This window comes from Phocoena phocoena, chromosome 2 (assembly GCF_963924675.1).
Source record: "Phocoena phocoena chromosome 2, mPhoPho1.1, whole genome shotgun sequence".
Lineage (NCBI taxonomy): Eukaryota > Metazoa > Chordata > Mammalia > Artiodactyla > Phocoenidae > Phocoena > Phocoena phocoena.
In genome coordinates this window covers 132,964,849-132,977,462 of record NC_089220.1, presented here as the reverse complement: position 1 = coordinate 132,977,462, position 12,614 = coordinate 132,964,849, and the positions used below count along the sequence as shown (strand labels likewise).

Sequence of the window (12,614 nt, the reverse complement as noted above, 5' to 3'; positions counted from 1 at the left end):
ATCTTCAGAGAAATGCTCCCTGAAAAAAACACTATTGTGGCCAAATAACTTTGGGAAATATTCCTGAATTAGTTTCTCCTGTAAGTTCACAGCATACACAAGAATGTTGAAAAGTCATGAGCCGTGAAATTTATATAAGTTTTTAGTCCATTGTTTCCCAGTGCTATTTAATGATGTTCGCAAACTTACTTCAGGAAAGGAGCAATGACTAAAAATTATTTCGGGATGCAGTCTGGCTTTGGGAATGCAGACCACAATGCAAGAGCTCGTGGTGGGTTGGGTGTGGTTGGTGATTCAGATGTGAAATTTAAATTCTTATGCCTTGGTGTAGAGCACAGAAATCATGGCTAGCATTTTAACATAGGAACAGGAGGAAGGTTTTCTTCAAACCTGGGCTTTGTTAAATTTTGCATTTCAGGCCCTGAAGCAGAGACCACGATTTGTGGCTTTAAAGAAACAGCCGGCGTATTTAGGAGGAGAGAATCTGGAGCTCCGAGATTATCAGCTAGAAGGTCTCAACTGGCTTGCTCATTCTTGGTGCAAGTAGGTAGAAAAATATGTTTGATGTTTTCTCTACTGTTTCTGGCTTTTTAAAACTGTTAGGTATGAAGAATTACTTCCTTTTCTTGTACATTATAGAAATAAAAAAATTATGTGATTGAAAGGAGCCACTTCTGGGAGTTTTTATGTATGTATAATTACCAGTTTAGTCTGAAGTAAAAAGTACTTTGTTATTTAGTTATTTGGGGGTTAATTTCTCATAGCCAGAGACCTATGTCTTACTATGTTATTTATGAGTATAAATAGCAAGGTAATTTGCCTATATCTTTAGTGGGGAAGGAGTTATTCTCAGAAGAAAGAAGAAAATGTCTTTTTTCCATTCAGTTGTCTTTCTGAGCCAGGGAAACCTTTAATTTTATATAGTGGTGCTGAAGAGTGATGTGACCCCCACTCCCCCTATTGCTGTACAGGCCATCCCTTGTAGAGGAAGTTCTCTGACAGTTGGACTTGTGAAATTATCCTTTACTTTTTTGTAACAAGATCACCATAGTCTTGGAAAAGAAAAAGAGAGATGAGACAACGAGGTTTAAAGGTACTTTGAGGCTGTACTCATAAATTTTATTCACCAAATTCAATTGCAAATTCAAGTAGTCCCTAATTACTATGTATTAGGGACCTAGGTAGGCCTGGAGAATTTTTTTTTAAAGATTTTATTTATTATTTATTTATTTTTGGCTGTGTTGGGGCTTAGTTGCGGCACGTGGGATCTCTGTTGAGGCATGTGGGATCTTTCGTGGCGGCGTGCGGGCTCTTCGTTGTGGTGCGCGGGCTTCTCTCTAGTTGTGGCATGCGGGTTTTCCCTTCTCTAGTTGTGGCATGTGGGCTCTGTGGTTGTGGTGCACGGGTTCCAGACCACGCGGGCTCTATAGTTTGCAGCACGTGGGCTCTAGTTGAGGTGCGTGAGCTCAGTAGTTGTGGTGCGCGGGTTGCCCCGAGGCATGTGGGATCTTAGTTCCCTGACCAGGGATGGAACCCATGTCCCCGGCATTGTAAGGCAGATTCTTTACCACTGGGCCACCAGGGAAGTCCCAGGCCTTGAGAATTTAGTAGCGAACCACAAGACAGGATTCCCGTCTTCATGGAACATACGGTGTGAGAAGTACCTTTAATGTATGTCTCCAGATTCCTTCTCCAACATGTAAACTCTTAATTTCTTCAGTGTTTTATGGCAAAGTAAGAATTCTTATTTCAGAATTAGACTACAGCCTGAAGACAAAAACATGCCAGCTTCTTTTCTCAATGCCGAAAAGATGGTTTTTAAGTTACAGAGGTGCATTTACAATGACTTTCCCAATTGAACCATGTACTATTCTGTCTTGTAAAAATTTATGTAATATTTAACGTTCAATATGAGAATCAGAGATCTTGAGGAGATTCAGTTTCTGTGACTGAGAATGGAGGTCTGATGTTCTAAATTCCTTGAAAGTTATTTTTGTTTCAGAGAATAGTGAGACCTGATCTTCCTAAAGGACGGTTATAAGCTAGGTGGAGGCTTAAGGAGTTGTGTAACTAACCCTCTTGTTCTGTAGTTGAGGGCTTTTAGGAGCCCTTGTCCAAAGTCACACCATGTAGAGTCCTGAGCCAGCATTTTCTACTTTAAACTGACTAATTCAGAATCAGCTGAAAAGGGCCCAGGCAGCTACTAGGCCCTGGTCATGGGAACCTTGAGTTAAGTAACATGCTGTTTTGGTCTAGTTCCAGAAAAGCAGGCAAATTAATCCAAACTTCCTTTCACGTGTATAAATGGACAGTGGCAGTTTGCTAGGGAGAGGAAATGTTGGAGAAAATTAACCCTGTTTCCTCCCCAGTGGTGTGAAAAGGTGAGAGAAATATGAGGAAAATTACTCAAAGGAATCTCTTCTTTGTGAATTAAATGTCTTGTTTTTCTAATCGATTAAGTTGTCTTTAACTTGAATATTGGTTTTAGTTCTCTCCGGTCCACTGATTAAGCATGTATTATATATGTGTAAACCTCCCATGGCCTGATTTTCAAGAACCTTGTAATATTTTCAGACTTATGGCATACATGCAGTCCTGGTTTCCTGTCAGATGGGCTCTTTTCTATTTCTGGAACATACTTTCCTAACTCTGTTTCTTTCAGTTTAAATTAACTTAATTTACTTAAAGGTTTTTTCTTAATATCTTTACAATCCTTTTCTATTAGGATCCTGTTGAAATCCTGCCTCCTGCCTGTCTCCTAGAGCCTTGTTTCTCAAAGTGTGGTCCAAGCCATATACCCATAGCACAATATCCAGAAGTACTTGTTAAACAATACAGATTCCTGAGCCCTTCCCTAGATACTCTGATTCAGTAGGTCTGGGGTGGGATTCAGAGATCTGATCTGCAGCCTACCCCTGCTGTAGAGTAGTGTATTTAAAACAAGCTCTGTGTACCTGCAGCATTTAGGTCTAGGGAGTAGTGTATGTAGCATTAAACAACCCAGTGGCCTGCAGTGGAATGGGTGGGTACTTTGAACAAAGGCACATGACTGTCAGCCTGTAGGGTTCATCAGCAGTGGGGATAGCCCATCTGCCCTTGCTTTCTGTACTGATGGAACCCAAGGTCATGTGCTTGCATACACCAATATACCAAAACCTGCCTTCTCTGTTACAGGGGATAGATGTAAAAGACCAAAATGCAACATAAAGAACATCTAGTCTGAATAGGCTCTTGTAGTAATCCAAACCTTGATAATACTTAGATTACTTGTTACTCGACTGTCTTATGTAGGAGAGTTAGTTGCAGAGGAGAGGAAAGACATTAGAGGCTCACAACCCATGTCTTGCTTGGTGACATTGTGAGGCGTTGATGCCTTTGCTGTTTGTGCACGTACTGTTTTTTTGTGAACTAATGATCTTTTTGTTTTTATCTTTTTCTTTCTGCAGAAGTAACAGTGTAATCCTTGCTGATGAAATGGGCCTAGGAAAGACCATCCAGACCATATCATTCCTCTCCTACCTGTTCCACCAACACCAGCTGTATGGCCCCTTTCTTATAGTCGTCCCTTTATCCACCCTCACCTCATGGCAGAGGGAGTTTGAAATCTGGGCACCAGAGATTAACGTAGTGGTTTACATAGGTGACCTGATGAGCAGAAATACGGTGTGTAAACAAAAAGAATTGGGATAGAATCTGTGTTATAAATGTATTTTTGGAAATTGACCTAAAGCCATTATAGCCTTTAGTAAAATTGTGATTCTGACACGGTGCTATGCCCCTGATATTGGGAGATTGATGTATCCCAAAAATACAATTCAGTTAGTCTTAAAAACATATGCTTACTTTGTAAAGAGCCGCAACAGCAGTACATGAATGGGAATCTCTCTTAGTTGGATTGCAGTATTAAATTTTTCTTTCCCCTGTACTTTCAAGACCACTTTATTTATAAAGGATTATAAGATAGAGTTAATGCCTTGTGGAATGTTAATATTATTTTTGCTATTTGAGCAGAGAGATATTACTGAAGATAATTGAGTTCTTAGAGTTTGTTTCCTAACCTTTTAAAATAGTGAGGTGGCATAACTTACAAGAAAGAAATAAAAGGACAGTGAGCCATTTCAGAGCTGCAGAAAAGAGAATTATCTGTCTGATATCAAAGTTAACTTGAGCATCAGGAACTTAGAACACATGGGCTTAAGTTTGTCTTTGTCTGGCAAATCTTTTTCTTGATAACAACTTTTTTTAAGGTACTTATTATGTGCCAGGCCCTGTGCTGGGTGCTTTATGTATATTACCTATAATCCTTATGATAATCTTCAAAGTAGATGATATTCTTTCCAATCTCCTGTTGAAGAAATTGACTCAGAGAGTTTAACACTTGTCCCCAGGCCACCTGGAATGTGGCAGAGCTGGGATTGGGACAAAGACACGTCTGGTCCCAGACCTTTGCTTTTTTACCACTGTGTGTATGTTGGAATAAACTGTTTCTAGGGGATTGCTTATAATAAGAGCAAGCCATCAGGAGTCCTCAACGTTTGAGAGAGATGTTACAACCATATATTACCATGCTAATGCAAATTCATTTTTATTAAACATTTTCATTAAAATTTTCTAACCTAAACTCTGGCAGACTTCATTGCTCTAATTTTGAGTTTCTAAGTCTATAGGAGTTCTTAAGTTTGTGAATCCATTCGTTAACCATTAAAAAAGTTCTAGATTGTGCAGAATTGCTTCAAGCACTACTGCATTGAAAGGTGAAGACAAAGAAAGTGAACTCTAAAAAACTGTGAAATCAGGGACATTTTCTTTTCTTTCCAGTACTCCTTTTCTTTGTTCTTCTTCCCACTTTGTGGTGAGTCCCTGCAGCTCTCCTTGACTTGTCCTCCAGTTCTTAACTTGACAACCAAGCTGTAGGAGCTCTATCATAGGCCATTGTGCTTGCTGGGTGTCCAGTTAAATACATTATATTATACTTCAGTACGAATGTTAAGTTTTTGTGTTCCTTTGCGTTGACGTGATTTTCATTCATATTAAATTGTATTTTCATCCTGTAAGCCTCCCTTTCCTTTTTCTTGGGGGCCACATCTTTCTGCTGTATGATTAATGAAATTTCTGACCAATCCAGAGGTTGGAATTTGTTTTATTTACTAATAAAAGTATGCCCTACCGAAAGAATGATCAAATTGTATTTCCTTAAGAAAGTTCTCATTCTGGGAGATTCCCTAGATAAGTTCAAGTTACCAGGGTTTTAATTGCTGATGAAATGCATTTTTGTGGTCAAATATATTGGGGGTGGAGGGGGGCAGAGGGAGGTGACAATTTGTTTGAATTCTGGCAATAAAGTTTTTGCTGCTCCACGATAGATCTTTTAATTCTAACTCATATTGCTCTATACTTTGGTTGCTTAGGTCAGTTTAGAATGTATAAGGTATTCATTAAATTCTAATCAGATTTAATTTTTATTTGGTATATTTATTGCATCTGTCATAAGACTTGCTGGTGATATAGAAAGGTAAAGGTAGAAATTATATCTTAATGATTGTTTTCTCTTATAGATACGAGAATATGAATGGATTCACTGTCAGACCAAAAGGCTGAAGTTCAATGCACTTATAACAACATACGAGATCCTCTTAAAAGATAAGGTGTGTAATTGGTAACCAAAAGGCTAAATTTTGGAGTGTGACTTGTCCAAATGATGGGGTCTTTGCCTCCCCCTTGCCATGTTACTTTTCTTTTCGTATTTAAAAAAAGCAAACAAATAAACAAAAAAATCCATGAAGAATATTAAGGTTATTAAAAAATAAACAGAACCTTACAGTTGAAGGGGACCTTGGGGTCACCTAAGCCAATTGAATTAAATAGGTGAAAGAAAGGGTATTGAGGCCAGTAACTTACTGGAGATTCTAGTGAGTCATTGGAAGCTGGTCTTGAGTGCCCTCTCAGGTACTTCCCATCTTATTATTAAGCATTTCTCCAGAACAGATGTTGTGTAAGGGTCTCTGAGGAGGAGGACAGAAAAATGAATCTCTTAAAATTATCTCCTTCCCACAGTTACTAAGAAATGTATGTGCCAGGTGATCCCAGGGGTGATAATAAGCATAAACAAGTGCAATTTGGTGGCTCTTGGTGTTTCTGTGCTTCAAGGTTGGGGTGGAGAATAGGCAGAGAAGAATCTTGATTAAGGAGAGACTGCAAAATCATGTATTTTTGTTTTTGTGTTATTTTTGCCCAGCATACCAGTTTTTGTGTTTTCACTTTGAGGCATGCAGCAAAACCTGGCCTAAAAGACTCCCCTATAGCTTTTAGAGGATGACCTGCTCTTTTGAGTAGACACCAATCTGTTAACTAACGGAATAAATAGAAGAGTCCTGATATACTTTAAGTCAGTGAAGAATAAATGTTTCTATGTATACCTTCGTGGTGGTATTTGTACAGAGATAATTAACACTTGAAAGTACTTTTGGGTTCCCTTCTGACCTGGTGGCTCGTTCTGTTTTGTTTTTACTTTAGACTGTGCTGGGCAGTATTAACTGGGCCTTTCTGGGAGTGGATGAAGCCCATCGGTTGAAGAATGATGACTCTTTATTGTATAAAACTCTGATTGATTTCAAGTCCAACCATAGGCTCCTGATTACGGGGACCCCTCTTCAGAATTCCCTCAAAGAGCTCTGGTCCTTGCTGCACTTTATTATGCCGGAGAAGTAAGCTCCTTCCTATGTGTTTCAAAAGATGCTAGAATGTCTGAAATGCCAATGCTCTTTAACTTTTTTAGTAAACCTTAGGGAAAACAGATGGCATGGTTTGGGGAAAGCAAAGCATTGAAGCAGCAACAAAAGTAGTAAAATGTTTCATAACAAATGATAGAAAGCTCAGAAATCAGTCTGTTAAGAAAGAAAGCATACTGTCTACCAAACATTTGAATCATTTAATGCTTTGGGGGAAATAATTGATAAATAGGAAACGTCACACCTTCTCCCTGTTGTTATAAGGTGATCAATATAATTGAAAAAAAGTATACAAGCTATACAATCTGACAAGTATTAAAAATATCTTAAATCTAACCTTTTGATAACAATAGCACTGGGTTTAGGTCTCATTAAAATCTAACTTAGTAAAGAATTGTGGAATGTCTTTACTGAAAAGACTTTTGTGGGAAAGATGGTATGCACGTTTCATAAAACTTAAAATTATCCATTGGTGTTCAATGATACTTAAAATGAAATCTAAATTCTTTACCCTGATTTGGAATACCCTACTTAGTCTGACCCATCTCATAGCACTTTCTCCATTACTAATTGTGCTCCAGCCATTCTGGCCATCTTTCTGTTCCTTTAACATGCCAAGCATTGCTATTCTTTTTGTCTGGAATGTTTTTTCTCCTTATCTTCATATGGCCAGTCACTTATTAACATCTTTGCCTCAGCTTATATGACCACCTCCTTTTAGAGGTCTCCTCAGACCACTGAACCTCAAGTTCCTTATCAGACATGCTTATCATCTATACCCTGTTTTATTTTCTATATGGCACCTCTCTCTTTTTCATTTATTTCCTCATTCATACCATGTCATTAATTAAATTATGCACTCAGAAGTAGCAGAGATCTTATTTACTTTATTCATCCGTGGTCCACATTGCCTAGAATGGTAACTGGCATGCAGTAAACAGTTAAATTGAGAGTTGTCGAATTGACAGGTAAATGCTCCACGGTTTTGTTTTTTTTTTAATTTAGAAAAGACTTGAGTGCCTACTGTATGCCATAAACTGAACAAGGCGTTTTGGATGGCCTAAGGAACAATAGAGAAATGGTCCCTTTCCCCACGTGTTACCTTTTTTTTTAAATAGCCTATTGGGATATAATTTACTTACCATAAAATGTACCATTGTAAATATACAAATTAATATTTTTTTAGTAAATTTATAGAATTGTGCAACCATCACCATTATCTACTTTTAGAATATTTTCCTCACTGAAAAAAGTTCCCTCTCTTCTGTTTGTAGTTAATCTCTGCCTCAACTTCTAGCCGTAGGCAATCACGAATCAGCTTTAATCTCTAGAGATTTACCTTTTCTAGAAATTTCATCTAAATTGAATCCTAATAAGTAGTCTTTTGATTTTGGCTGCTTTTATTTAACATAATAATTTTGAGATTCTCCCATGTTATAGAGTTTATTAGGAGTTATTTTCTTATTATGGAGTGATGTTCCATTGTATGCACGTCCAGTCACCAGTTGATGGATGTTTGGATTGCTTCAGTTTTGGGTTATTTTGTCTTTGTGTGGACGTATGACTAGATCTATAGGAGTGAAATTGCCAGGTTGTTCAGAAAGTATATATTTAACTTAAGAAACTACCGGCTGTTTTCCAAAGAGACTGTACCATTTTATATCTTCAGCAGAAATGTTTGACTTTTCTAGTTTGTCTGTATCATCACCAGTACTTGGTGTATTTGTCAGTCTTTTGGATTCTAGCTCTTCCGGTGGATGTGTAGTGGTATCTCATTGTGTTCTGACTTGCATTTGTATAATGACTAATAATGTTGCACATCTTTTCCTGTGTTCATTAGCCATTTGTATATCTTTGGTGAAATATCTGTTCAAATCTTTTACCCATTTTTCAATTGGAAATTTTGCCTTCTGAGTTGAAGAGGTTTTTATTTTTATTTTTTAAGTAGTCTATATTGAAGTGCTTTATATTAGACTCAGATCTTCTCTAAGTAAAGGCTGTAATACTTCATTTCTCCAATGCAGGTGGATGCCTTTTATCTTTTGCCTTATTGTACTGGCTAGAACCTCCATGTTGAGTAGAATTGGTGGGAGTAGGATGTTACAGAATTTTTGTTAGGTACCCTTTATAAGGTTGAGGAAGTTTTCTTGTAATTCCTAGTGAGTGGTGGATTGAGTGTTGGATTTTGTCATGTGCTGTTCTTTACCTGTTGAGGTGACCATGTGGTTTTTGCTGTTTATTCTACCAGTATGGTATGTAACATTAGTTCCTTTTTAGATTAAGCCAACCTTTTATTCCTGGGATAAATCTGAGTTGGTCAGAATGTTTAAGATTTATGTTACTTGTTTTTAAAATATTTGATTAGGATTCACCAGTGTTGCCTTGTGGGCGTTAGCTTCTGTTTGTGCGAAAATTTTTAATGACTATTTCTGTTTCTAGTTATAGGTCTATTCAGGTTTTCTATTGCATCTTGACTTAGTTTTGTTAATTTGTGTCTTTCTGACAATTTGTTTATTTCATCTAAGTTGTCTAATTTGTTGGCATAAAGCAGTATTTCCTCATAATCCTTTTAATTTTTGAAGGATCAATACTGATCTAAATAATTTTTTGATGATGGCAATTTTGTGTCTCGTCTTTGGTCTTTTTAGGTAAAGCTTTTAACAATTTTGGGGATGTTTTCAAAGAAATCAGCTTTGGACGTTATTTTGGTTTTTTCTCTATTTTAGAATTTCATTTATTTCTACTCTCATTTTTATTATTGCCTTGCTTTGTTTTTCATTTAATTTTCTTGTTTTCTGTTTTCTTAAGATGGAAGCTTGGATTATTGAGTTAAGTCTCTTTCTTCCTTTTCTCAATATAGGTACTTAAAGGTATAGGTTCCCCCCATGTCCTGCTTTAGCTGCATCCCATAAATGTTGATATCTTGTGTTTTTGTTTTCATTCAGTTTCACCTATTTTTGAATATCTATTTTGATTTTTTCTTTCATGCATGGCGGTTTTTTTTTTTTGAGAAGTGTGTTATTTAATTTCCAAATATTTAATTATTTCCCAAATGATCTGTAGTTTACTTTTATCTTAGAGAACATGCTTTAAATGAATTGTTACTTGTTATATGGTCTAGTATGTTTTCTATCTTGGAGAATATATTCCATATGTACTTGAAAAGAAGAATGTTTATTCTGCTTTTGTTGGGTAGAATTCTGTAAGTGTCCATTAAGTCAACTTGGTTAATAGTCTTCCTTCTGTATCTTTGCTGACTTCATGTCTAGTTGTTCTATCAGTAATTGAGAGTGAAGTATTTTAATATTTAACTACAGTTGTTGAATGACCTACTTTCAGTTCTGTCAGTTTGGGGGTTCTGTTGTTAGGTATGTGCACATTTGTATTTGTTACATATTCCAGATTTATTGACCTTTTAATCATTATTAAATGTCCCTCTTTATCTTTAGTAATATTTCCTGTTCCTTAGGTCTATTTTGATTTTCTTATAGCTCCTCAGCTCTCTTCTGGTATCTGTTTGCATGGAATACTATTTTCCATTGTTTTACTTTGAACCTGTTTATTTGGGTCTAAAATGTGTCTCTTATAGACAGCATACAGTTGGATCTTCCTTTTTTCTCTAGTTAGACAATCTCTGCCTTTTGGTTGGAGTATTTAGTTCATTCACATTTAATGTAATTATGGATATGGTTGGATTTATGTCTGCTATTTTGCTTTATCCCTCTGTATGTCATATTTCTTTTTTGTTTGTTTCTTTCTTACCGCCTTCTTTTGTTTCAACAAGTAGTTTTTAGTTTTCCATTTAGATTCTTCTGTTAATTGATTTTTTTAAGTTTTATTTTGTAGTGGTTGCTCTAAGGTTTTTAGTATATACATCTTATCACAATTTTCTTAAAATTAATACTGATTTAATTTTGGTAAAATATAGGCACTTTTCTGCATCATAGTTCCATTTTCACCTCCTTCCTTGTGTTGTAAACCTAGGGCATCCGAGCTTCAGTAGTTGTGGCTTGCAGGCTCTAGAATGCAGGCTCAGTAGTTGTGGCACATGGGCTTAGTGGCTCTGAGGCACGTGGGATCTTCCTGGACCAGGGATCGAATCCATGTCCCCTGCCTTGGAAGGCGGATTCTTAACCACTGTACCACCAGGGAAGATCCTTCACCTCTATTTTTGAAGAGTAGTTTAAGACTCTTCAGAAGATGGATAGAGAAACTTGACTACTCTGATTATGCATACGCTCACTATAGCTGTTAGTAGAGCAGGCCTAGACTGTTTCCTTTTTTGCAGGTATCCTCACTATAGTATGCTTCTGAGAGAGGAGGCCCCTCTGCACCCCTGCTCCCTATGCCTTCCCTTAGAACAGGGTTTCTCAACCTTAGCACTATTGACATTTTGGGCTGGATAATTCTTTTTTACAGTGGGGGCTCTCCTTTGCATTATATGATGTTTGACAGCATCCTTGTCCACTACCCACTACATGCCAGAAATGACTCAGTTGGGACAACCAAAAATGTCTTGCAGCATTGCCAAGTGTACCCCAGAGGGGCAAAATTACCACCAGTTGAGAAGCACTACGTGAGCGGGTTCCTCAGGTCTTCCCACATTGCTCATTCTGTCATCCTCCACCCTCCCCACCCCGTCTCACTGCTGATCTTTTGCCTGTCCTGTTTCCTGCTCACCTGGATCCTCTGTTCCTTCCAGAGAGCTCTGTTAAGTCAACAGTAGTCACCTTTCTGAGGAGGGAGGCAGTTGCCCCCTTCTCTTTTTGAACATTGTATCCATTCTGTAATGAATACCCTGTCCATCATATATTAGCAGAAGCCCATGTTTTTATAAAGTGTGCTTTTCAAAGGTTATATGTGCTGTAAAACAGATAATGTATAAAAGTTTAGAGACAGTGGGGGTATCAATTATTAGTTATTAATCTTTGTTTTCTGAAATGGATAAGAGAATTTTCATGTATATTACTTTATAGTTTTTATATTGTTTTCTTATATCTAATTTTTGATACACTCTATACGTTTAGCCTCAGATTGTAATAAGAATATGCTATCGTAGAGAGATGATGAAAATGTGTCTCATATCACACGGTTAATAAGTGGGTGGACTGAGTTGAGTTTCTGGTCTTCTGTGACCGAGGCCAATGTCCTTTAAACTTCAAATTCTAAGAGAAATAGTGCATCCTTCATAGCACCATTGAGATGAAGTAAAAGCATTCTACATAGTAGGGATCTTGAGGCACTGTGGGAACATATGTGCTTGATATTTAGAAAAAGAAATGTGATGCCTAGTTTCCTCCAATGAATGATTAGCTAAGATTTGCTCTTCTGTACTTGGCTACTGAAGTGGATGGTAGGGATTTTGGCTCCTAAATGGCCATAATTCATTTTTTGTAGCTGTTAAGCACCTGTGGCATTCCACCCAGCATGGGCTACGTTTTGGAAAGAGAGGAACTTTGAATTACTTTATCTATTAGAGATGATCCTTCAGGTAGTGTCTGCCAAAGTTTTCCATATGGCCAGTTGGATTACTTATTGAAGGATGGATTGGGGTTAGAGATGCACTGTGTGTGTGTGTAAGAGAGGCTTTTCTCTTTGCAAACTTTGTTTTTAAAACATTATTATTTTCAAACATTTTTAAAAAAACATTATTTTTCACAAAGTTGCGTGTATAAGAAGGAACCCCATTAGTTAAGGAGTGGAGATTTTCCTTTATTTCTGCCTGAGCTTACTGTGTGGATGACAAATCCTGTGAAGTATTTTCCCCACCCTTAGCGGTAGTTTCTGAGGTTCATTATGGCTCTATACAACCATTTGTTCTTTTTAAGGAAATGATCCACTGAAGAATTGTTATTGTACAGTAGAGAATTAGGTTTGCTCAGGTAA

At 37.2% G+C, this 12,614-nt stretch overlaps 1 protein-coding gene across 1 annotated transcript in view; it reads left to right on the top strand.

The window, feature by feature from the left end:
- CHD2 (chromodomain helicase DNA binding protein 2) overlaps window positions 1-12,614 on the top strand; it is a 123,496-nt gene that overhangs the window by 39,629 nt on the left and 71,253 nt on the right. Inside the window, exons 12-15 of the mRNA XM_065871891.1 lie at window positions 419-543; window positions 3,447-3,663; window positions 5,556-5,645; window positions 6,514-6,704. Of these exons, the coding sequence (XP_065727963.1) occupies window positions 419-543; window positions 3,447-3,663; window positions 5,556-5,645; window positions 6,514-6,704 (623 nt within the window). The remainder of the gene's footprint in view (window positions 1-418; window positions 544-3,446; window positions 3,664-5,555; window positions 5,646-6,513; window positions 6,705-12,614) is intronic.